We start from the raw sequence: 24,226 nt of genomic DNA on the forward strand, positions 1-24,226 counted from the left end.
TTGTTATGCACATCCAGAAGACAACTCCTAATATATTGCTGATCGCGAAATGGTCGATCTGATTGCCGACTCTCTGGCAGGCTCTGTGCTCGAACAGTGTGCCACGAATAACGTGGCGATGGAAGTTGTAAAAATCCACAAAACTCCCCAAGAACATGCTTCCCCTATCACACGCCCGAGCAAGGGGGCGCTTGGACATTCAGATCACCCATTACAATCACAATGTCACCTTTAGGAAGCTTCCCCTGAACCCCCTTTAATTGCTGATAGAAAGCATCCTTCTCCACTAGATTGGAAGACCCCATTGGTGCGTTCTGAGGACCCTCGCTACGGTTGTCGAGGAGTGCGTGCACATACCAGAAGCCGATCATAGCCCATTTTCGATAGCCAAAGGTCGTTGCCGTGAGATCAGTTCTTATCTGAGGCGTTGTTGATGTTTCGGTAGTAGATTTGCAGGTTGTTAACCCACAAATTTCTATATCCTTTTAGTCGCCTTTTCCAATAAGCAGGCAAGGTTTTGAGTGTAATTTTAAGCCCCAACGAATAGGGCGTATTTATTTTGCTCGGACTAATTTACTTACGTCCTGGCGTCGTCCATGCATCAGCATCAATAGATGTGAACGTCCTAGCATTGTTCCGAGGCTTTTTTCTCAGCGTATTAATTTTTTTAACGACATTAAGTCGAGGTATTGGTCAGAACATCGAAGTCAATGGTAAGCAACCAATAAACCGGCCAAAACAATGGTGGCTTGATACACTGGATGGGGATTTGAAGGTCTCGTGATTACATCCTGATCAGGCATTTGATAAAATAAAATGACGAAACTGATCACGACGAGCCTATTACTATTAGTAAGTTTATTTGAGCAGATATCGGAATGGGACATATTTTGAGGCCTAAATTTGATCTAGGCGTACCACTCCGATTTTTTCCGGATTTTTAGGTTTGGTAGTTTCCGAAAATGAGTCCTGTCTCACTTCAAGTGCGTACATTTTGACCCATTACTCACGCACTTTGCAATTTATGCCAAAACTAATATTAGTTTCGGAAAGTACAAATCGAGACCTTTCATTTGATATCCTATACAACTATATCAGGTGAAAAAAATTTTTGGATCCCCCCCTTTGCATGTATGGGGAGCCCCCCTTGATTGATGATCATCCTAAACTTTGGAGTGAATCCTAAAAGTGTAATTTCAACACTGCCTTCTATATTCGAAGAAAGTATGTAATTGTTTGAGGAAATAAGTGGAACTGCTTGGAAAATTTACGGATTAAGTATGCAAAAAAAAAACAACACAAATTTGACTGAACAAGCCATAGATCGATTCAATCTGTAGATTTCGTCCAAGGCAGCGACAATCTCTCTCTGTTCTGCCCTTGGAGCAGACCAACCGAAAGCGATTGCAGGTCTCATTTGCTTCATTTCCGCAGGCTGATAAATGTAACATAACGTTATCAGATCCTGGTCCTAATGATGACCTGAGCGTACAAAATTATCATTAAAGACCTGCCTGGAAAGTGGTTTTCAGTCATATTACCCCAAAGTTGGATATGATGTATGGTCTGTTGTCTTGAACGAATTCGTCAGTCACTATTTTTACATTAAACAGCAACAAAAAGGTTTTCTTTCTGTTTTAAATTTCAAACAAAAGTAACGGCTGCGCGTACATAGTTCTCTATATTGTTCACGCTGCTCCCAGGGCAGAGGTGAGGCAGCGTCTGACGATTTGCCGCTGCCCTGGTAAGAAACCGTAAAGCCGTCATCGCTTGACTTTTTTTAAAAGTTTGGGTGCAAGCCCTAAGCGAGGGGTCCGTGGACCAGGAAAGAAGGAGTAAGTTGCTCCCCATTTGGTTCGGTCCAGCATTAAGTTGATGCGGAATTAGGACGCCATCATTCTCAAAACGAATATCTCCATATTGCATTTTAATTAATAAAAGTGTGCGTTAATACATTGTTTAGGCTCCGTTGGTCAACTTCCATTTCTTTCTACTGTTTTTTATATACAATCGGCAAGAAAATGATGTCATCTCAAAACACGTTACTCAGAAGCAAACCTTACTCTACTACTCTGCATAATACATAACCATTTCATTGAGTCATTTTAAAAATAAATTTCTGACGACACTGTCCTTGGTTATATGGAACGATGACATCATCAAGTAAAAATAATCAAAAAAAGAATGGAAATTGGTGACCGTAAGAAGTTTTTATCGCGTTTCCACAGCACTATCGTGAGTCTAGAAAGCGTCCTGCGTGTGCAGGGGATGACGGAGAACAGTAGGCAGTATCAATGGGAGTTTCGTCTTTCGAGTATTTCCTCAAATGATTTGATAAAAGTTAAGATGACGTAATTTCTGTTAGACAGGGGCAGACTTTTGGACAAGCTCAAGGCTACTTGCCTGAGAAAAGATAATTATAAACGATTGATATCTTTCTACTTCAAAACGGTAACACTTATTTCCTCCCCATCCAAATATTCCCCGATCTGATACTCATAACAGATCACTATGACGCTTTTCCAATTGGAATGTTAAGATGACAAACGAGAATCCCCACGATATCAGCGGCGACTTTTCCCATTCAATGGACTCGTATACAAGCATGTGTAGTGGGAACGCGTATATGTGATCCGTAACATTTGCGCGCCAACGCCTTCACGACCATACCAAGAATCAAAGATTCAGTGCGCGCGCGCTAATTTCATTTTATTCCGGGTACAGATCAGTGTGGTGAGGTTACAACCAGTCAGTTGAAGATACGTCTTCAAGTCGGTTAGGTTTTGTGATTGTTGCATTCTTATTTGAATTCTGGCGCGTAAGGTTGCTACGAACAGTGAATAGTTGAATTAAAAAAAATATTTTGAAAGTTTAACAACAAACCAAGCAGTTGTCGGAGTTTATTTTGTTAATCTAATTTTGAATTTGAAATAATTTTTAAATTTAGAACTGTCACCCTGTGCATTTAGACATTTTAGAGCATTTGAATCGCGCGACAGCGTCCCAAGTTAGTTGGCGTCGGGTTTTTAAGCGTACGGAAGGGATTTTGGAAGAGCAGCTAATTTGTGCTGTATTATCGCGTTGTAAAGTGTATTTAAATCCTAAATTCAATCAAAAGCTGAAACAGCTCGTCGCGAAGTACACAACAAACCGTATCCGACGCGAATCTGACTAGTGTAAATAAGTCGGCGCTCATAACCTCAAAATTTTGTCGGTGCTCCATTGCCTACAAAAAAGTGTATAAATCTCGACCAAGATCCCAAGTACTCATCGAAACATTCAATATCCATAATCCGCGTCACGCTCGCCGGTATAAACACAAACAATGGCAACAAAAAGCGGTCGAAAATTGGGTACGCCGGTTGGTGGCCAATCGGGCGGAACGCCAGCACCGGGCACCTCGACCCCCATTTCAAATTTACGACCCAGCAGTCCGCTCAGTCCGACGCGTCATAGCCGCTTAGCGGAAAAGGCGGAATTGCAATCTTTGAATGATCGTCTGGCGATTTACATAGATCGTGTACGTCATCTTGAAACGGAAAATTCACGGCTTACCCTTGAAGTTCAAACTACCCGGGAGACCGTGACACGTGAAGTTTCTAATATAAAATCAATGTATGAACATGAATTGAGTGATGCGCGAAAGTTATTGGACGAGACGGCACGCGAAAAAGCTAAATTGGAAATTGACACGAAACGATTGTGGGAGGAGAACGATGAACTTAAAGCAAGGTAAGTGGCATGTGCATGTTTTGCTTATTATTTTCTCATCGATGGGAGGCAAAAAATGAATATTATCCAGAACCAAACAAAACTGATTGATATCATCGTTGTTTACAAGCCGTTGATGACGTTCTCTATCGCCAAATTCCATTGAAATGACGAGTATGCAACTTGAGGAGGAAACAATTGGATTTCGCTGTAATCAGCGCGAGTCGTAGAATGTCGTAGTTTTCTTCATAATTCTCTACGCTAGTCCCGTTTCCCTGAAGTCATATATTTGGTTTTTTTTTGGGGGGAGAAGGGTAGGTGAATGCGTTTACGCACAGAGTGTTGGACTCCCGCAACAGCACGCTGGCGGACTACCAACTAAACACCTCCCTGTCATCAGAGAACTAGCCTGGAACCGTTTGACACATTACTTCGGGCTAGCCCTCCTGGCTTTGGGAGCCTTCAAGTCAGGGAATTCCTTTCACCAACGAGTAGGGGAGGGGAGGAAGGGAGTTGTTAGTTCAGGGAATCCCTTATCGTCCGAACCATAGTAAGAAGAGCCCGAACATAATGCGCAATACGATTCCAGCTGCCAGCGCTCTTCAGCATCTCTCTGACAATGTTGTCTGGAGAGAGCTCCCCTGTGTCTGCATAAAACTGCTGGCCTGAAGGCCGTCCCACCTCTCGCAAGAGAAAAAGGTGTGTTCAGCGTCATCCGCCATTCCATTGCAAAACACACAATCAGGAAATCGCCCCTTCCCGACCCTGTGCAGGTAAGACTGAAAACCTCCATGCCCACTTAGAAGTTGGATAAGGAAGTAAACACCTCTCGCAAGAGAAAAAGGTGTGTTCAGCGTCATCCGCCACTCCATTGCAAAACACACAATCAGGAAATCGCCCCTTCCCGACCCTGTGCAGGTAAGACTGAAAACCTCCATGCCCACTTAGAAGTTGGATAAGGAAGTAATCAATCTGACCGTGCTTTCTGTTCAACCATGGGTCTAATTTGTGGATGAGCCGCGCAATCCACTTGCCCCTTGCCCTTACGGCGATAGATAGCTTTGCGCTCCTTGGCAAGTAGGGCAACGGGGATCACTCCCGCAATCACCATCACAGCCGGTTTGGAGACGGTGCGATAAGCAGACGCCACTCGCAAAGCTCCCCGCCTCTGCACTTGAGCGAGGCGTTTACGATGCACCTCCTTGCCAAGGGCATCAGCCCATACCTCCGCACCATAGAGAAGGACGGACTGCGTTGCTCCCATGAGGAGACGTCTCCTAGTTGATATAGGGCCGCCGACATTCGCCATTAGCCGACTCAAGGCTGCGACTCCTGCTGCAGATCTGTCCGCGGCTGCTTTGATTTGCTGAGCATTAAACCAAGGTATTTAATCGCTGGTTTTGACTCTATAACCAACTCGCCGATCGATATGGGACGCAAGGTCGGGATTCTCCTTCTAGTCAGGATGACTACTTCGGTTTTTTCCAGCGCAAGGTTGAAACCGTGAGTAGTCATCCATCCGCTTACTCGTCGCATCAATATGCCAAGTCTGCTTTACGCCTGTTCAACAGTGCGTCCGGCAACAAGTGCCGCAACGTGGTCTGCATAACCGACCAGGCGCGACTCTTCGGGCATATCGAGTCTCAGCAGACTATCGTAGGAAGCGTTCCAGAGGTCCAGCCCTAGGATGGATCCCTGTGCTACTCCCGACGTGATTTGCATCCTCCTCTGGCCCTCTAGCGTCTTATAGAACAAGGAGCGGTCTTTCAGATAATCCCTCAATATCCGCAAGAAATAGCTTGGCAATGAGTGAAATGAGTTCTCTAGTATGCCTAGCATATCTGTCCATCTTACGGAATTGATGGCATATCTGACATCAAGCGTTATGAGAAGCACTATCCGTCGAGATCGGTGGCTGTGTGCCTCGGCTCGATGGATCGCATCTGTGACCTCCATAACAACATCCACTGTAGATTTCCCTGTTCTGAACCCGAACTGCCTTCCGGATAAGTCCCAGGAAACGCGGATCGTTTCAACGAGTCTACCCCTGATGAGCTTCTTGAGCACTTTTCCGGCCGTGTCGAGCATGCAGACGGGAGCTCCGGGTCTCCTTTATCCTTACTGATCAACGCGAGTCTGACCACTTTCCAGCGACAAGGAAAAATGCCCTCCTTCAAGCAAATGTTGTACACTTCAAGCAGCAATTCTGGCCGTTGGCGGAACACCAGTTTGTAAGCTTCCACCGGGATGCCTTCTTGTTCTTCATAGTGAGACCCGCTTCTTCGAGCTCCCTCATTGTGAAAAGAGGGCAATCCTGGACGATTTCCGCGCTATTTACATCAACCCGTACAGAGTGTCTGGGGGAACAATGCCCGCACAATGCGATCCATCTGGTCGATACTTAGTATGAAGGGACTCCGCAGAGCCCCGATTTTCCGGATGACAAGTTCATAGCCAAGTCCCCATTCACCTGGTCAACAAGGTTCTGTCAGCCGCGAGCTTTACTTTTATTTATAGCGCTGCGGAGTCTCCTTTTTGTTGATCTATATTGTGCCTTTATGGCACATGCCTGCTCGTTGGCGTACAAAGGTTGTGCCAAACGGCACTCCTTCCGTAGGTCGGCAATTTCCGCCGTCCACCAGTACATAGAAGGCTTGTCGCGCCCGGGGCTTCTCCGGGGCATGGAAGCCTCACACGCCGTCGTTATCAGATTCATGACTGAATTTACGGCGGTGTCAGCTGCGACACCACCACCCCCCGGAGTGTCCCCCAACCCGGCCCTACCTGCTCCAAGAGCTTCGATAAACCTTCCGATGTTCACCCTCGCGACATTCCACACGCAGGGTGAACGTCGTGTTGGTGCTCGCCGGGAAGTAGCGTCAAACACTTCGAACGCAATGTACTGATGATCACTTGCCGAGAAGACTTCTAGGACTCGCCACCCGTCCACCGATGATGCCAGAGATTCCGACGCAAAAGTGATGTCAGGAATGCTTCCTTCACAACGTTGGTGTGGATCCGGTGTTTAAAACTACGAGCCCGGTTCTCGCCGCCATTTCCAGAATCCGTTTCCCTCTGGAGTCTGATTGAGGCATGCCCCATTCAAGAGCCCTGGCATTAAAATCACCGCCAACCAGGATTCGTCCTTCGGTGCTCGAAACGTTGTATATATTTTGGGTTTTTATATTGTTTATATATTGGGTTGGGGGACAAAAGTAATGTCGTATCTGTGACCGAATTTTAACGCTTTATTTAACTCACCTAGAATTATCCGATTTAAGTCAAATATGCGCCGTTTTGTTCGCAAACTTGTTGCCATTTACTAGGCAACTCCATTATCCCCCTCTTATAAAACCCTTCTGAACCCTCTTATTTGCAAGAAAGCTCCAGACAGCCAGTTTTCGCAAGCCTCTTTTGAGGCGAACTTAGTAGCACCAAGAGCTGTTTTGCATGGACCGGAAGAGATGGTAATCACTTGATGCCAGGTGCGGACTATACAGTGGGTGCGATAGGACATTCCATTCGAACTCCCCTAGCTTCTGGCGGGTCATCAAAGATGTGTAAGGCCGAGCGTTGTCCTGGTGGAACTGAACACCATTCCTATTGACCAATTCTGGCCGCTTCTGGTCAATTGCCTGCTTCAAACGGGCGAGTTGTTCACAGAAGAGGTCCGAATTGAGGGTCTGGCCATAGTTAAGCCCATGGTGTTTAACGTAGGTACCTGTCGTGAGACTTAATCCTACGGTTCTCTTCAGACACGGATTGATTTTGTGACCACAATCAGAGCCTCGCTGAGACAAGCAACAACGGTGCCAGTTTATACCAAGTGCAGACTCGGGTCTGAATTAGACCTTTGGAGCATTCGCCTACTGCATCACGGCCGACAAACCAAAGTGAGTACAGGGTCTCCTTGGCCACTTGGTTTTGGTTTGGCCGACAGGGTTGCCGCCACCTCTGAGCACCGAGCAGCTCATAGTGGATGACTCCCTTCCAATCCCTCCAAACACACAGCAAAACCTTGCTGGTCGTCAATCCGGGCTTGGCGATGGTTTGGGTCGGCTCGCCGCGCTTGGACCACGACCCTTTTCGCTTGAGATTTTCGTACGTGATCCACTTTTCATCACCAGTCACCATCATCCGCTTCAAAAATGGGTCGAATTCGTTCCGATTCAGTAGTGCATTGCAGGAGTTGATTCGGTCCAAGAGGTTTTTTACCGTCAACTCGTGTGGCACCCAAACATCCAGCTTTTTTTTTGGAATCCAATCTTCTGGAAATGGTTCCAAACGGTTTTATGTTCCTGGCCAATCGAGCGAATGCTCACATGCCGGTCTACTTGGATGATTTCGACGACTTTATCGGTTTCTACGACGATTGGTCTACCAGTACGGGGTGTATCTTCGACATCCACTACACCAGAACGAAATCGATCGAATTAACGCTGTGCTATGCGAATCGTTACAGTATTGGGCCCATAAACTTCGCAAATTTTTTTGGCCGCCTTTGTTGCATTTTTATCTCTCAGGTAGTAAAAATAAAATGTAAAATATGACGAATTTCTTCCTTGATGGACTCCATCTTTGACGCACTGACGATCATAAAACTGTCAAAGAGACACCTATAGCCCAGTTTATCGTCTTCAAATCGCCGTATGGTATGACCAGATGCGATAAGTACAACACAAGATATGCTTAAGTGTCGCCATTCATTGATAAAATACGACATTACTTTTTCCCCAATATTTCTCATCATGTTCACTTTCGCGAAACAGTGAACATAACAAGAGTTAATTTCTCTGTTGTCCATCAACACCTGCGCATGACATCATCACACAAACCCATGTTTGCGCTACCCTTGCCTTGGAAACTGATCATCACAAATGACTTCTGCCTTGCACTGTAGTGTGAACTAGTAATGTTGAATGGTAGACACAGGCCCGCATATCCAGACGACTCTCTCGTTTCTTAATATACTCCCTGTTACCGGCTTCTGTTGGTTCTTATTTTAGATCATTCTTTCATTCTTGCGTTCCAAAATGAGAGGGTGTCTGTCATTGGAAATGACGGCATTTCGGATATAGGTTCACAGTTTTTTGATATTGAAGTCAACATCATCTTTCCTAACAAGATCCCTCAATAGACTGCGCTCCCCCTCGCCAGGGTTTTAAATATAAAGTGTTGTGTGTATACAATAGCGACCAATGTGGGTATAAATATTCCCAAATTTCCACAACATAATTGAAAGGAGCTAACGAAACAATGCGCTATAACAGATGTTGAATCGAGCATTTTTCTTTCGCGTGGGGTTTCAATGTTTAGAGTTTACAGACTGTCATTAAAAAATAGCATAAATTTTTTTCTGATAGTGTATCGTGAACCATGACTGCTTTTGATATACTTCCTGAGTAGCTAGGTTAGGTGATAATTTCACCGAATACATAAGGATGCAGCCCTTTAGCTGAGTCACTGTTGTTCATCTAACACTTAATTTCATCATCATCAACGGCGCAACAACCGGTATTCGGTCTAGGCCTGCCTTAATAAGGGACTCCAGACATCCCGGTTTTGCCCCGAGGTCCACCAATTCGATATCCGTAAAAGCTGTCTGCCGTCCTGATCCTCGCAATCGCTCATTTCAGACAGAGTCTGCCTCGTCCTCTTCTTCTACCATAGATATTGTCCTTACAGACTTTCCGGGTGGGGTCATCCTCATCCATACGGATTAAGTGACCCGCCCACCGTAACCTATTGAGCCGGATTTTTATCCACAACCAGACAGTCATGGTATCGCTCATAGATTTCGTCATTATGTAGGCTACCGAATCGTCCATCCTCATGTAGGGGGCCAAAAATTCTTCGGAGGATTCTTCTCTCGAACGCGGCCAAGAGTTCGCAATTTTTCTTGCTAAGAACCCAAGTTTCCGAGGAATACATGAGGACTGGCAAGATCATAGTCTTGTACAGTAAGAGCTTTGACCCTATGGTGAGACGTTTCGAGCGGAACAGTTTTTGTAGGCTGAAATAGGCTCTGTTGGCTGACAGCAACCGTGCGCGGATTTCATCATCGTAGCTATTATCGGTTGTGATTTTCAACCCTAGATAGGAGAAATTGTCAACGGTCTCCAAGTTGTATTCTCCTATCTTTATTCTTCCCGTTTGACCAGTGTAGTTTGATGTTGTTGGTTGGTTCGTCTTCGATGCTAACGTTGCCACCTTATATTTTGTCTTACCTTCATTGATGTGCAGTCCAAGATCTCGCCTCAATGGCCGCCTGTTCGATCTGGATGAAGGCAGTTTGTACATCTCGGGTGGTTCTTCCCATGATGTCGATATCGTCAGCATAGGCCAGTAGTTGGGTGGACTTAAAGAGGATCGTACCTCTTGCATTTACCTTAGCATCACGGATCACTTTCTCGAGGGCCAGGTTAAAGAGGACGCATGATAGGACATCCCATGTCGTAGATCGTTTGTTGATGTCGAATGGTCTTGAGAGTGATCCTGCTGCTTTTTATCTGGCCTCGCACATTGGTCAGGGTCAGCCCTAGTCAGTCTTATCAATTTCGTCGGGATACCGAATTCTCTCATGGCCGTGTACAGTTTTACCCTACCTATGCTATCATAGGCGGCTTTATAGTCGATGAATAGATGGTTTTTCCATCGCTTGCGGCAGAGAGGAAATCTGAACACTTAGTTTGTTCCCCCTAAAATTGCTCTTTCTTTGCTTCCTCATTCTCCGCAATTTTAGGAGTATGCATACCTTCATCATGGATCCTAATCTCTCCAAATTCAATGGTACAGTGCATGTTGTCTATCTATTTTAAGGGAATTTTTGAGAAGCTGGGCATGAAACTCTCGGTTCCTTTTTAAAGTTTTATTTGCAAAACAGACATGCAGAGGGATTTAAGGGGGGGAGGTCCCTATACATGCAAAAGGGGGGTGTAAACATTTTTTTCACCGAATATAGTCACATGGGGTATCAAATGAAAGGTTCGATTAGTACTTTTCGAAGCCGATCTAAGTTTTGAGATTTGTTAAAAAGGCGGGGAGTGGGAGGGGTGGAAAGTGATGATTTCTTTAATGGACCCATTCTCAGAAACTACCCATTTGTTGCGTTTAGAGTCCTCCAAAGAAATCCATTTTTCATCGCTCGTAACAATACGATGGAGAAAAGACTTTCTTTTGTGCCGTTGAAGCAGCATTTCACACGTCATTTTTCGGTTCTCCATTTGTCTCTCGGTCAGTTCATGCGGCATCCATTTTCTACCCATGGCTCGCAGACGTTTCGAAATTGCTTCCTGTTGAACTCCCAACGTATCTCCAAGCTGTCGTTGCGTTTGCGTGTTGTCTTCATCCAATAATGCTTTGCAAATTTTCGCTTGCCGAAGCGCGCGGCGTCGTTCATTTCGGAATCTCAATTTTTGAATTGTCAAAACCACGTTTCACATGTTCGAAGTGTTGATGGACGATCGCCATAAACTTTCACAAGTGCACAATGGCCCTCGGACACTTTTTTTCCTTGATTGAACATGGAAAGCAATGCATGGCGCATATGCTCGAAATTCGGTACGTGCACCGACATATTTGACGCGCAATAAAAACTTGCTGGACGAACTTTTTGGGGAAACGTCAATGTAGTTAAGACACTCGACAATAACTAAACAAAATGACAGGTATGGGCGACCAACAGCGAGCGCCATCTATCGAAAAACGGAAATTAATTAGGAGTACACCTGGTACATAACGGGCTACGTACAAATGGGATAGTTCTACACTCAAATATACTTCCAGAAGAAGCAAACAAAACCTTTCATACCTGAAGGGCCCACATTCCGGTTTCTCGACTTGTTCAGGACTGAATTGAATGTAGTGTCTGTAGGCGTTGAATTCCCGTTACATAGGAAAATCGCCTTACAAATAATTCGTCAACATATTTCATCATTCGCCCATTAAAATGACGAGAGTTTTCCTAAAGATCAGATTTTGCTTTCTAAATCATGAATATGTGGCGCATCGGGGTTAACATCCCCGCTTCACTCGACTTCTCGGCTATCCCCAAGGCGCAAGAGGACGATGTAGTACTTCAGAGCCTCAAATCCAACCCCAAATACAAATTTCGGGAGTTGCCCATCTTCGGCTCGAACCTCTCTCTCTGCTGCGAATACTCGGAAAAGGCACCCTGGCCACCTTTCGCAAGGAAGTGTTCCACGCGGTTCACGACGTAGCGCCTCCAGGCATCAGGACGACAAATCGGTTAATCACCGAGAAATACTTCTGGCCCTCCATGAATAAGGACATCAACTCCTGGGCCAGAGAGTGCATCCCATGTTAGAAGTGTAAGGTCACTAGGCATGTAAGAAAAAAGTGGGCTCATTTCCCCGCACTACTAAGCAAACCTACACCTCGACATCGTAGGCCTTTTGCGAGACTCGCACGGTTACAAGTATTGCCTTACAATCATCGACAGGTTTACGCGGTGGTCTGAGGCAATACCTCAAAAGGACATTACGGCGCAATCTTGTGCCGAAGCCCTCTGTCGAGAGTGGATCCCTCGCTTTGGCGTCTCTGCAGTGATCATCACTGACCAGGGAATGCAGTTTTTGAGTCCACCTGGGCAACTCCTGGGATTCAAACGCCAGCGAACCACGGCTTACCACCCGCAAGCCAATGGGATGCTAGAGCGTTAGAGCACTATTCTGTTGTAAGGGAGGTCGCGGTTCAAATCTCACTGGTGGTAGCAGAACTTGAATCCTGACTTGATGTCGGATACTAGTTGACTCAGCTGTGAATGAGAAGCTGTATCAAATCAGGATTATAGTCATGGGCGAGGGCAATGATTGTCACATTGCGTCCTATAGCGTACTTTAATCTTGTAGTGTGCCGTTACGGTCTTGAATAAAGTTCTTTACCACACTTCAGGGTTGAATCAGGGCCTTGGATAGTCGTGCCAACGATTATTATAATGTAAATGTGTCAGTAATGTTGATCATAGTATCTCAAGCAGGCCTGTAACCGTTAGGAACTTTAGTATGTTCCCCACTTCCAGAAGTTTCAGCTTTGCATCTGGTATTAAGTGTTCTCCCAGATGTATCGACCTACTTTGCACAAGTGCCGGACACTGTCCCAGGACGTGCATAGAGGTTTCGTCTTCCTTCTCACAAAACCTGCAGGCAGTGTCCGTAGATATCTCTAGCTTCCCTAGGTGATAGTTCAGCCGACAATGACCAGTGAGAATTCCCACTATGATTCGGAGGTTCTTTTTGGTGAGGTTTAAGCAATCCTTTGTATGCATGGGTTCGTGTCCCCCAATAAGCACCCTGGACTGCTCCATCCCTGGTAGGCCCGCCCAATATAGTTCCCTCAACCGTTTCTCTTCGTTTCTTAGATTCATAGCCATGAAACCGTTTCCGATTCCACAGAAAGGTTCTGGCCCGTGTAAAGGCATCCCTGCTCCCTTCTTGGCTAGTTCATCCGCTGCCTCATTGACTTCCAACCCAGCATGGCCTGGAACGCAAAGTATCCAGACCTTGTTGGACGAGCCGAGTGTATTCAGTCTCTCAAGGCATTCCCATACCAGTTTAGAGTTCACCTGGTTGGACCTAAGTGCCTTGATCCAATAAAGCAATGTCAATAGTCTTAGACTTAGAGGTGGTTCTCTTAGACATGCAAGATTATAGTTCCGCCTTAAGTGAAACCGAAGGTCCCTTTTTTGGAGTCCGTTTACTTGATTCTAAGCTCCATGTTTGCCGCACAGCCTTTAGAGTATTCTATCCCACGTTGGCTTCGTTTGTTGTAAGCACGAGCAGGATAATCTTTGGTCCCAGTTTATTCATGCGCCAGTCACACCTGTTTTTAAACGTCATCGACAGTCTATGGATGTTTGGCAGCAAGGTGGACCTAAAAAACAGATTAGGAGGAGGAGGCGGGTCATCAAGTCTGAGATATGCACACAAAAAGGAGAAGGAAATTTTATAGAGCGCTATGTGGAGACTTGAAAGTTCTGTATTTTCAATGAAATATGGGTTCACTTCCCTCTGGAATCGAATAATAAAAAGGAAATTCCAAAAATTTTCAACTGAAATTTACATAAATGTAAAGTAAATATTGGGCCCAAAAATCTCAAAAATGTTTGCCTGGTTGGATCATTTCAACGGCTATTGACTCCGACTGTGAGTTCTGAATTTTGATGAGATAGTTCAGCATAGAATAACCGATAAATCTAGAGTGACGTAATCGTTGGCTAGTTGTTATTGACATGATTCTACTGTTCCCACATGGAGTAAAGAGAGATCGGAAAGTTGTCCCAACGAAAATTAAGTCCAGCAACAACAGAGTCATAAAAAAGACCGGTTTTCTCTTGGAACATATGTAAATTTACATATTTTTGTGAAGAACGGAGGGGTCTTGCCGCTTTCCGTATCACTATATATATATATACAGCTCACTGCTAGTGGAAACATCGTTAATTTCTGCTATATAACTTACTAATTTGAATATTTTTGTTAATTCTTTCCTGTCTCTGTTTCATGGAAGACTTAGTTTTTTCATTTTTTTTTTGTGGAAAAATATCTTTCGATTCGGTTTGGAACCGCATACATAACACCAGAATATGCTACTTACGTAATCGCTCGGAATAGTTTATTTTTTTTTAAAGACATTGACGCTTTAAATGAGGCCTCAGAAATAATCTTTCCATGATATGAGAAACTCATATATTTCGCGCCAAACTTTGAGACACTAAATTGATATTAGCGTGAGCTTGTATAGTGTCTATGACGTCATTACTATAGATATCATCTGTGTTTCTGCAGCTTCAGTAACTAATTGGGATCATTTTTTTTTTTCTTTTGGTTTCAGCAGTCGCATAAAATCCTTGGTCTCTTTGTGAACGTCATGGAATGAGACGTCTTGGAAGATTCAAGTATTTTGAAGCGTCATTGAGACAATAGTATTTTTGAAGAATCTTGAACTAGTTCTTTCTTTGGATATTGTATATTTACGCGTTTGGCGATAAAATATTTTGAAAATGATGCGACTTGAGGTTTTGACAATAAATTTGAAAATTTTGACAGGTAACTTTCCAGAGACCTTACGATCTTAAGAACGAGTTCTATCACTAGACAAGTTTTGCTTCTGTAAGTTTCACAAGACTCGTATTGTCCCCCAAAAAAAAAAAACCTTTTTAAAATGTCGTCTACCCCAAATAAACCCTAAACCATTTGCCTCTCTCCTGGTAAGAAACCGTAAAGCCGTCATCGCCTGACATTTCTTAAAGTTTGGGTGCTAAGCCCTAAACGAGGGGTCCGTGGACTGGACCAAAACAGAGGGAGTAAGTTGCTCCCCATTTGGTCCGGTCTGGCATTAAGTTGATGCGGATTTAGGACCCCACAATTCTCAAAAAAAAAAAATATTTTCAGCTCTGGCCAAGCTCTGGTCAATAAGGCCGATTAGCGCTCAATAAAATTCGTAATCATGTTGTGTTCTGCGAAATATATAAATGAGCACTTAACATCTGCGATCCACTTCGGTCACGCTGCTCCCAGGGCAGAGGTGAGGCAGCGTCTGACGAGTTGCCTCTGACCTGGTAAGAAACCGTAAAGCTGTCATCGCCTGACATTTCTCCAGTTCTCAATTAAACTATCCTTCATAGTATCCTAACTCTGAACAATTCTTCTACATCTTCCAATCTGCTTCCAACAAATAGTTCAAGATTGCCTCGTCATTCCTAGACCACTTTACTATGAATTTCATTGATCTTTTAAAGCTCCGAACTGCTGGCGTTGAATCCAAAGTATTGCGACATGTGGTCAACTTAGAAGTATGATATGTTCCATAGATATCTTCGTAGCTTGCCTTGAGCTTTGAAGTAGATTTAGTTTGTGGCAATGACATTGAATGGATGTTAAAAAATGACATCACATAATGTGATTTGTCTAAAGTTTTTATTTACATTGTTTTGAAGATCAAATCTGTTAGGTGACGTCCCCCATTCTCCATACATTGCGTAAACCGACTTCTGGCGTTTATCATGACTCTTGTCAGCATAGCAGGTGTTATGTTGGCAATTTCTTCTTCTTGGATATTGGTCTTCAAATCTTGTAGGGTTCTTAGACGGTTCACATAAACACGGGATTTCAAAAAAACCCCATAGAAAAAAATCACAAGTGGGGACAGATCGGGAGAGCGTGCCGGCCATTCCAAATCGCCTCTAATTGAGATAAGGCGCTCTGGAAAGTGTTCCCTCAAAACAGCCATCGATGCTCTTGAACTGTGTGCTGTTGCACCATCTTGTTGGAACCAAGTGTCCCCCAAATCCAAATTTTCTAGCCGTGGGAAAAAAAAATTCCGGTCTGAATTCGCTGTCACTGTAACCTCATTTTCCTCAAAAAACCAGGAACCAATCATTCCAGCTGAGGAAATTACACACCACACTGTGACTTGGGGTGAATGCAAAGGCTTTTGATGCAATTCTCGAGGGTTGGTGTCAGTCCAGTAGCGCTTGTTTTGTTTATTAACCGACCCACACAAATGAAAATGGGCTTCATCGCTAAAAAAAAACAATAGCACCCTCGAGAACGACATCAAGAAGAAGCTCACACGCGTTCATCCGAGAATTGAAGGTTCCTGCACTATCGCCATCTTATAGGGATGAAAATGAAGATCATCACGAAGAATTTTTCTCACAGAACGATCGGATAGTCCCAAGGGCAGATGCGTGTTTGCGCGCAGAACGCCGTGGCGATCGCAACATTGACGCTCTCACTGCTTCAATGTTCTCAGGTGATCTAACGGGCCGAGGGACTCCAGTTCTTCCTTTTGTCGCACTTGCAGTTTGTCTGAATGTAGTGACCCACATGTAACAATTGATTTGCGGTCTGGGACGGGAGCCAACGGAGCTAAATATAAAGCGTGTTGCAATAACCGAACATCCACTTGAAAAGTAAACCTCAACGGCAAAGGCAAGCTCCTCACTATTCCAACGCATGATGGCGACTGAACCGTGTCGGGACAAAAGTTTACAGTATCCCCTCTTGAACGAGGCCACTAGCGCTTCGCTATGACATTAACTAACTGAGTGGCGCGCATTTTAAAAAAGGAAGTTATGCTGCCGCCCCCTGTATATCGCACATATTGGTTATAGCTAAGCTTCCTGTCTATCACCACCCCCAAGTATTTGGGGCCTTCATGGATGTGCAGCCCAAGATCTCGCCCCGATTACCGCCTGCTTGATCTGGATGAAGGCAGTTTGTACGTCTTGGGTGGTTCTTCCCATGATGTTGATATCGCCAGCGTAGGCCAGTAGTTGGGTGGATTTAAAGAGGATCGTACCTCTTGCATTTACCTCAGCATCACGGATCACTTTGTCGAGGGCCAGGTTAAAGAGGACGCATGATAGGATATCCCATGTCGTAGATCGTTTGTTGATGTCAAATGGTCTTGAGAGTGATCCTGCTGCTTTTATTTGGCCTCGCACATTGGTCAGGGTCAGCCTAGTCAGTCTTATTAATTTCGTCGGGATACCGAATTCTCTCATAGCCGTGTACAGTTTTACCCTGGCTATGCTATCATCATAGGTGCTGCCGCACCCCTGTATAAGAGAATTTCTTTTCGGACTGGTGCTTTTGCATTGTACCAAGGGAGTCCTCGGGCTCTGTGATCCTTTGTGATGCTTTGCAGATCACATACAGAAATCTATATTAAACTGTGGCACTAATTCCCATCATTATTGGACACAGTCAAACTTTATAGAGCAGGCACCTCACGGTTTTTTTTATAAATGCTTACCTTCAGTTCGTTCAAAAGTTTACCAATAACTAGTTTGGGGAACGCTTTTTTAGCCGATTTTTTACACAGCGACCTGCTTTTCAGCGGAAGTGTAGGTCAAGAAATATCCGTAATTGTTAAGAATCATCGTCTAAGAAGACAAGTTCATCTGGGTCATCTCGTAGATAATTAACGGAGTCCTTAACTTAGGCTTGCTCCCCGCCTTCCATACCCTCTTTGCAGGAGAGCAGTAGCATCAAGGTCTATGTTGGCCACGTCTATGCGCTATGGTTGTCGGTTGATTGAGTTGTGTTTTGGATCCCTTCTCCTCGAAAACCATGAGTTGGGGGTCATCCTCCCTTCAACACTTCGACTTCGCTTATGATACCTGCCTGCTCTCTCACCGGATCATGGATCTTGGCCGAATGACTTTGGACTTAGAAAAGGAGTCAGACTGAAGATAACCACCAACAAGCATGATGTCAAAGGCATCCAACAATCTTTATATTTAAGTAGAGCCATTTCGGCCGTGGTATCCAAATTTTCATATTGTTCGAGGTATTATCTGAGCTAAATCCGCTTTCACGGTTTTATCTAAAATTATTCCAAATACAACCCCTTTTTAACTCTGACAAGAGCCTTCTCAAGATCGATCAAGAGTGTGGAGTGTTGATGTGAACCTCATGCACTATTTCACAATGAGGTCTTCTCTCAAAATTCGTTCAAAGATCGCGACTGCCTACCCCCAAATAGGGAGTATTTCGGTATCATCATGGTAAAGTTGATTTTTCAATCCCATTCCCGGAGGGATGGGTTTCGAAGTTAAAGGCTACCGTTATAACATAAAAATGGGGACTACTAAGATTTTTCAAGGAGGGATGGCTGCCGTAATTTTTACTTGGGCTAGAAAAGGGGACCTTTCTTTTCCTCTTGCGGACTCTCTCCAGCCTCCTCTCCTTAACAGGATAGGGTTTAAAATATCAAACCTTCAAACTTCACTTTAAGGGGCCATACTTTTTTAAGGAGGTGACCACTACGAGTTTTTATCAGAGCTGAAGGGGTGGGCTTGCTCCTCCAGGTTGAGGTTGAAGATTCAACTCTGATCATATCATGTTTTTTGGCAAGTTCTTTTTCCCTGACCAGCGCAATGCTAAATTCCCTTTTATCATAGCGCATGCTGCACTGTGTTCCTCGAGATTTGCCACTGCGTTGGAGCTCAAGCGCTTCAATCCCACTTCTATTGGGATCGGCATAAAAGCTCTGTTTGGAACATGACCGAAAGAGACTGGGAATACCGCCAATGGTCTCTAAAACCGTATCTCCCCATCTAGTATCGGAGCAAGGCGTTATCAGACTATGTTGGTCTTAAGATCAAGATCGTAATATCAGGTTAAGGGGGGAAACCACTGTAAAGGCCAGAAAATGAGCAAATTTTGGGATTTTTTTCTCGTCAAATTAGAGAACGCTTTGATACTCAGTAAAAAGTGGTTTATTATGGAAGTAGTGGGGAGTGCCAGTAGTAGTAAATTTTACCAGAGTTGTTCTACACAAAATGATGTTCGTCTGATGCCTGAAACATGCACAGACACTTCTCTGTCTGTTGTCTGAAGTAGTCGGAGGGATTTTCGTAGGCCAAAACTAAGTAATAGTGTTTTCAGTATGTTTATCCTGCAAATACACTAGGCAATATTCTGGCGTATCGTTCCCAGAGGGCGTTTTCAAAAATGTCGTGTTGTGTCGGCCCAGTGGGCGCGCTCCTTAATTCTGCTCTGAATTGGAAGCATCCGTGGGTGTTCAGCCCTGTACTACTGAGGTTTTACTCATTCTATTATAGATTAGTGTATCTGACAACAGCGGATTTAAGGTTGCTTTCGATATGCTTTATGGAGTACAGTGGCAGAATACTGCAAGAGGAAAGGAAGTGCTTCCTAGAATTCCATCACATAACTTCGTTTAATTCCAGGATACCCAGCCTGTAACACTGGAACTTTCGCTGAAATTAGACAAAATGAGCATCGTTGTCGAGGAGCGTAAGCACATTCCAAGAAGCAATCCGTACCCCTGAGCGACCTGAGCCAAAGGATATAATCAGCGGGAAGAAGGGATCAATGAAATACTTTTGGTACCAGTTCTTGGATAGGGTTCTGTCTGGTCATTTTGTCCAAATCCAGTGTGCCTTGGTAGGAGGAGCATCACCTTACTACGTTTGTATGTCTTCTTTTTAGTGCCTTGTGACGTATAAGGGAGCCTTTTTCGTTCTTGCGGCTATTCAAGGTTAATGCAAATTGTCATATATTGACAAGCATATCAGCTACAACCAAGACATCTTCTTCTTTTTCTTCAGCCTTTGTCCCGTTCACAAGCAGGGTCGGCTAGCTACAACCGAGACATATCCCCTTAAAAATCAATAACATATTGTAATGAGCGCAGTGGAGGGATGACCAAGTAGATCATTGTCAACTACATAACATGCAGAGGCAAAATTTCAAAACAATCTGAAAAACTGGTGAAATTGGAGCAGTTTTTCCATCATTTATCAAAATCAAGTCTTATAGGGTACGCGCATGTGGCAAGGAGTTGATGGAGGCATTCAACGCACACTAGGTCTAGCCAAACCACACTCTGTAAGAGTTCATTTAGGTGAGACGCATTTGGGGGTTGTTCTATTATACGTTGGACACCATTTAGAATGGAAATTATCAAACCTTTTAAACTAATTCATCTCATTTTTTGATGAGCCATTTAAAAAATGGGGATGGGATGATTTCTTAGGACCGAGAAACCGTCTTACAGATTCCCATCCTTCATTTAGTCAACCAAACAAAAACTTGGACTTTGCAAAGCATCGAAAGGCAGATATTTCATTGACCCTACAAGTTTTGTGGTAGCATCTGCAGGAATAGAGCTGTAAATATTCTTTATGTGATCCTTCAAGTCCCTTTCAGTCCTTACGCCTTTTTTGTGTAGCTCATTTCAAGGTATGCCCACAAGTGTTATATCGGAGTCAAATCCAAGTTCTGAGGTGGATGAGAGAGAGTGTTTTTAACATAGAAGAGCCATTCCTTAACGACATTGTCGTGAACTAATATGGTATCAGGTGAAAAACCTGGCATGTGCTGACTTAGTGTGTCAAGGTAGCCTACCTTAGTCACGATGTTTGTATTATATGCAGTTACCCTGGTTTTTTAAACGTCATAGTACCTCACACCATGGTGGTGTCACCGCGGTGTTTCCTAAATTGGCGGTCACCTAAAGCAGTGCCTACTCTCCTCCCCACCTATTACAGAAACTGAATTTTGGACGACCGATCCCCAGAAACAGGCACAATCACTGTTATTGGCAGTGATCTGTCCAGAACTGAGCGATTTAAAATACCTCAGGTCAATGCTATCAGCCATGGAGAACTGCGGGGAACTCGATGAAGTGGCGTTCCACAACTGGTGTTCTTTGTGATTGACGTATCAAGGAATGTCTCAAATCTAAAATTTACCGCAGTGTCATCCGCCCTGTCGCTCTCTATGGTTCTGAGTGTTGGCCGACTATAAAAGATAATGAACGGCGTCTTGCGGCAATGGAGACGAAGATATTGCGCTAGGCTAATGGTGTGACACGCTTTGATCGCATCCGAAATGAGAATATCTGCAAAATTGCAATGGAGACGTCTTCGATGGTATGGTCACGTCATTCGTGCTAACGAGAATTCATTTGCTAAGATTGGTCTGAACATCAAAGTCGATGGTAAGCGAGCAAAAGGCCGGCCGAAACAACGGTGTCTTGATACGCTAGATGGCGATTTGAGTATCAAAGTTTCTCTTTGGCTACAATAAACAATAACCATTTTTGTTTTTCCGCACTTTTTCTGTGGAATGTAAACAATAACCATAGAAAAAAAAGTACGAGAAAGTCTTTTTTTCCTCACATAACTCATTTAAGAATATCATCTGGCTTTCAAGATATTTGACCTCAGAGTGATTTGCAAAAATTGTCCAATTTTTGAGTTCGTTGAAACGAGTTATTGATGAAAAAACTCATCCGAGTACCATCTCTAATCTTTCAATTAGAAAACCTGTGGTCAACTTTTTTGACACTCCCAACAGATTCTGAATGGGTGAATCCTGACCTTGGAAAAATGAATCTACATTAATTGGACATTTGATTTCCCTTGATATACTTCTCCCAACTGGGGCTGGGGAGCTGTGACTTTAAGGCCATGACTGGATTCATCACTTGAACCACAAAACTCTGGGGGCGTCGATCACTTTCGCACTATCATTGCTGTTTTTTGGCAGACATTTGAATTTTTGATAGCGAGATAGTTTCAATATCTGCGGGTTGGTAGCCTACAAAGGACACTTTGGATGTTACATCGTCTCTCCCATTAACTTGATTTTTGTAGAACCTGTCTTAATGAAAACCCAGTAGATTTCTTTATTCATGATATTTTTGTCGTCTCCGAATCTTCCGTTAAAACTATCTCCGCACTATTATTAATGCATATATCCTCATAGTTCTGAATGATTTCTCGATTTTTCGCAATGACCGCCGCCTGGAATTTGAAGCACGTTCACAGAGTGAAGCTTGTCATCAATTAGCATTCCATCTGTTTTCTGATTTACAAAGAAGGGTATCCGGCAGGGGAGTTGTGGGTTGGAAATAACACCTCCATAATGAAGGAGTCTTGGGTTTCTCATTGAGATAATAGCCCCAGAGGGAGGGGCTTTTTGTCGTCCAATTGGTCCTGGAAGCGAAGTGGTTAAGGATAGCCCTAGTGACCTTCCTTGTTTTCCTGTCTGTATAACATAATTTATCGATTCCCCGTCACTATCCTAAGTGCGAGCCCCTCGCGAATTCGATACCCTCCCATTTAATAAATATTATTTTTCTATCCATTCATCAGAGAGTCAATTTCTCTATGCCTCATTTTGATGGTCTCATACTTCCAACATTACAAGAAACCGAAAAGCAAACAAAACACGCGGTGATGACATCACTTTTTTTCTTGGTAACCATGAGCGATTATAAAATGCTGCTCAACCATAAATTCACCCGAATTTCCCTCCTCCGTTCACAAGTTCTCGAAATGGAGCCGGGGACATAATGTCTTCCCCTGAAAATATGTATTTATGTTCAGCTACTAAGCTAACGATGGAGGTAAACAACTATTAGCCAAAGGTAGTCAGTTGCTTCCAGTTTAACGATCATGGCATACACTTGAAAAGCGACCATGCTAATAACTTGATAGCGTTTTCTATTATTTTGCCGGTGCCATGGCCTCAATTTTGAATATAAAAAATTTTGGGTTCTATTTTCGTTCGGATTTTATTTGCTCAACATGGAACATGCAGTCTTGAGGAGTGCTATTGGAGTTAGTTAGGGGAGTTAGCGTGTTTTGTTGTTGACTGCGTATTTTCCGCCGATAGTGTGACTCCCTGCAGGTGGGCGAAGCGATAAGCACTGAAAGTAGTAACGCTTTATCGATTATCCTTAATTGTTTTCAGAAAATACGAGGGAGAAGGAAGCATTGCGTGCCGTAGATTAGGTCATACTTATTTATAAAAAGTTTGTTTTATTTGGGCATCTGTTTGGCATTTGGAATAAGATTATGATTAGGGCAAGGTCTTCTTGGTACTTAGCCTTCTTAAAGTTTCTGAGCTACCTCAACATGTTTGCTTGCTTGCTTTTTGGTTAAGGTAATTAAGGGGGATTTATGTTTGGAGTCCCCAAAAAGGGTTTTTCAGGAATTCTCTGTGAGCAGAAAATATATAACACATCGCTCAAGAAGTCCCGGGACTAACTATGAAAACAACATTTTATCGGCAAAATTCTTTATTATTCATCAACATAATCTCCTTCAAGGGTTATACAATCATTCCAAACCTTCTCTAACTTTTCAATGTCATGTTTGTAGAACGATCTGTCTTTTGACTCAAAATAAGCCTCAGTAGCAGCGATCACCTCCTCATTTGAGCCAAATCTTTTTCCCTGGAGCATATTTTTGAGATCCGCAAAGAGCCAGTAGTCACTGGGGGCCAGATCCGGCGAGTACGGAGGCTGAGGAAGCAGTTGGAAGCCTATTTCATTGAATTTGGTCATCGTTTTGATTGACTTGTAGCACGGTGCGTTGTCTTGATGAAAGATGACTGTCTTCTTCTTCATGTTTGGGCGTTTTTTCGCTATTTCGGATTTCAAACGATCCAATAACACCATGTAGTAGTCGCTCCTTTTTCGAGGTAGTCAATGAAAATTATACCATTCGCATCCCAGAATACGGATGCCATCACTTTGGTGGCCGACTGTTGTGTTTTTGCACGCTTCGGGCGGCTTTCACCGGTCATACACCATTCAGCTGACTGCCGACTTGACTCCGGAGTGAAATGGTGAATCCATGTTTCGTCCACTGTCACATATCGACGCAAAAGGGCTCAGTTACTACTTTTCGAAATACTAGATAAATCATAAGGGAAAAGGGGGCTCAAAATATGTGCCTCAAAAACTGTAACAGGTCTCGTTCTCAGAACCTATCCAACCGAAAACTCTCTCTCATCCATATGAAATCTAGACTTCAAAATACATCCCATTCCGATAATGGTAATAATGATACCATATAACACCTTTGGTCTTATCCTAGAGGTACAAAATTGGTACCGTTATAATTCATAACATATTGCATAATTTTGGAAAGTTTGACAAAGATCCAACTATTATTTATAGACCAGTGGGTCTGCACCGGATTCCAAAATAGACAATACTAGGGAAT

At 43.7% G+C, this 24,226-nt stretch overlaps 1 protein-coding gene across 4 annotated transcripts in view; it reads left to right on the top strand.

Moving 5' to 3' along the window:
• The first annotated feature begins 2,635 nt into the window (after positions 1 to 2,635).
• Positions 2,636 to 24,226, top strand: part of LOC119660785 (lamin Dm0-like) — a 29,087-nt gene continuing 7,496 nt past the window's right edge. For 2 of the 4 annotated variants that reach the window (XR_005250489.1, XM_038069580.1), the window contains exon 1: positions 2,640 to 3,732. Coding sequence is in view for 3 of the 4 variants with exons in the window: in XM_038069580.1 (XP_037925508.1) it covers positions 3,326 to 3,732 (407 nt within the window). In the remaining variant the exon portion in view is untranslated. Of the gene's footprint in view, positions 3,733 to 24,226 lie in introns of all 4 variants that reach the window. The other 2 variants (XM_038069581.1, XM_038069579.1) reach the window with 2 other exon arrangements.

Source organism: Hermetia illucens, chromosome 7 (genome assembly GCF_905115235.1).
Source record: "Hermetia illucens chromosome 7, iHerIll2.2.curated.20191125, whole genome shotgun sequence".
Taxonomy (NCBI): Eukaryota; Metazoa; Arthropoda; class Insecta; order Diptera; family Stratiomyidae; genus Hermetia; species Hermetia illucens.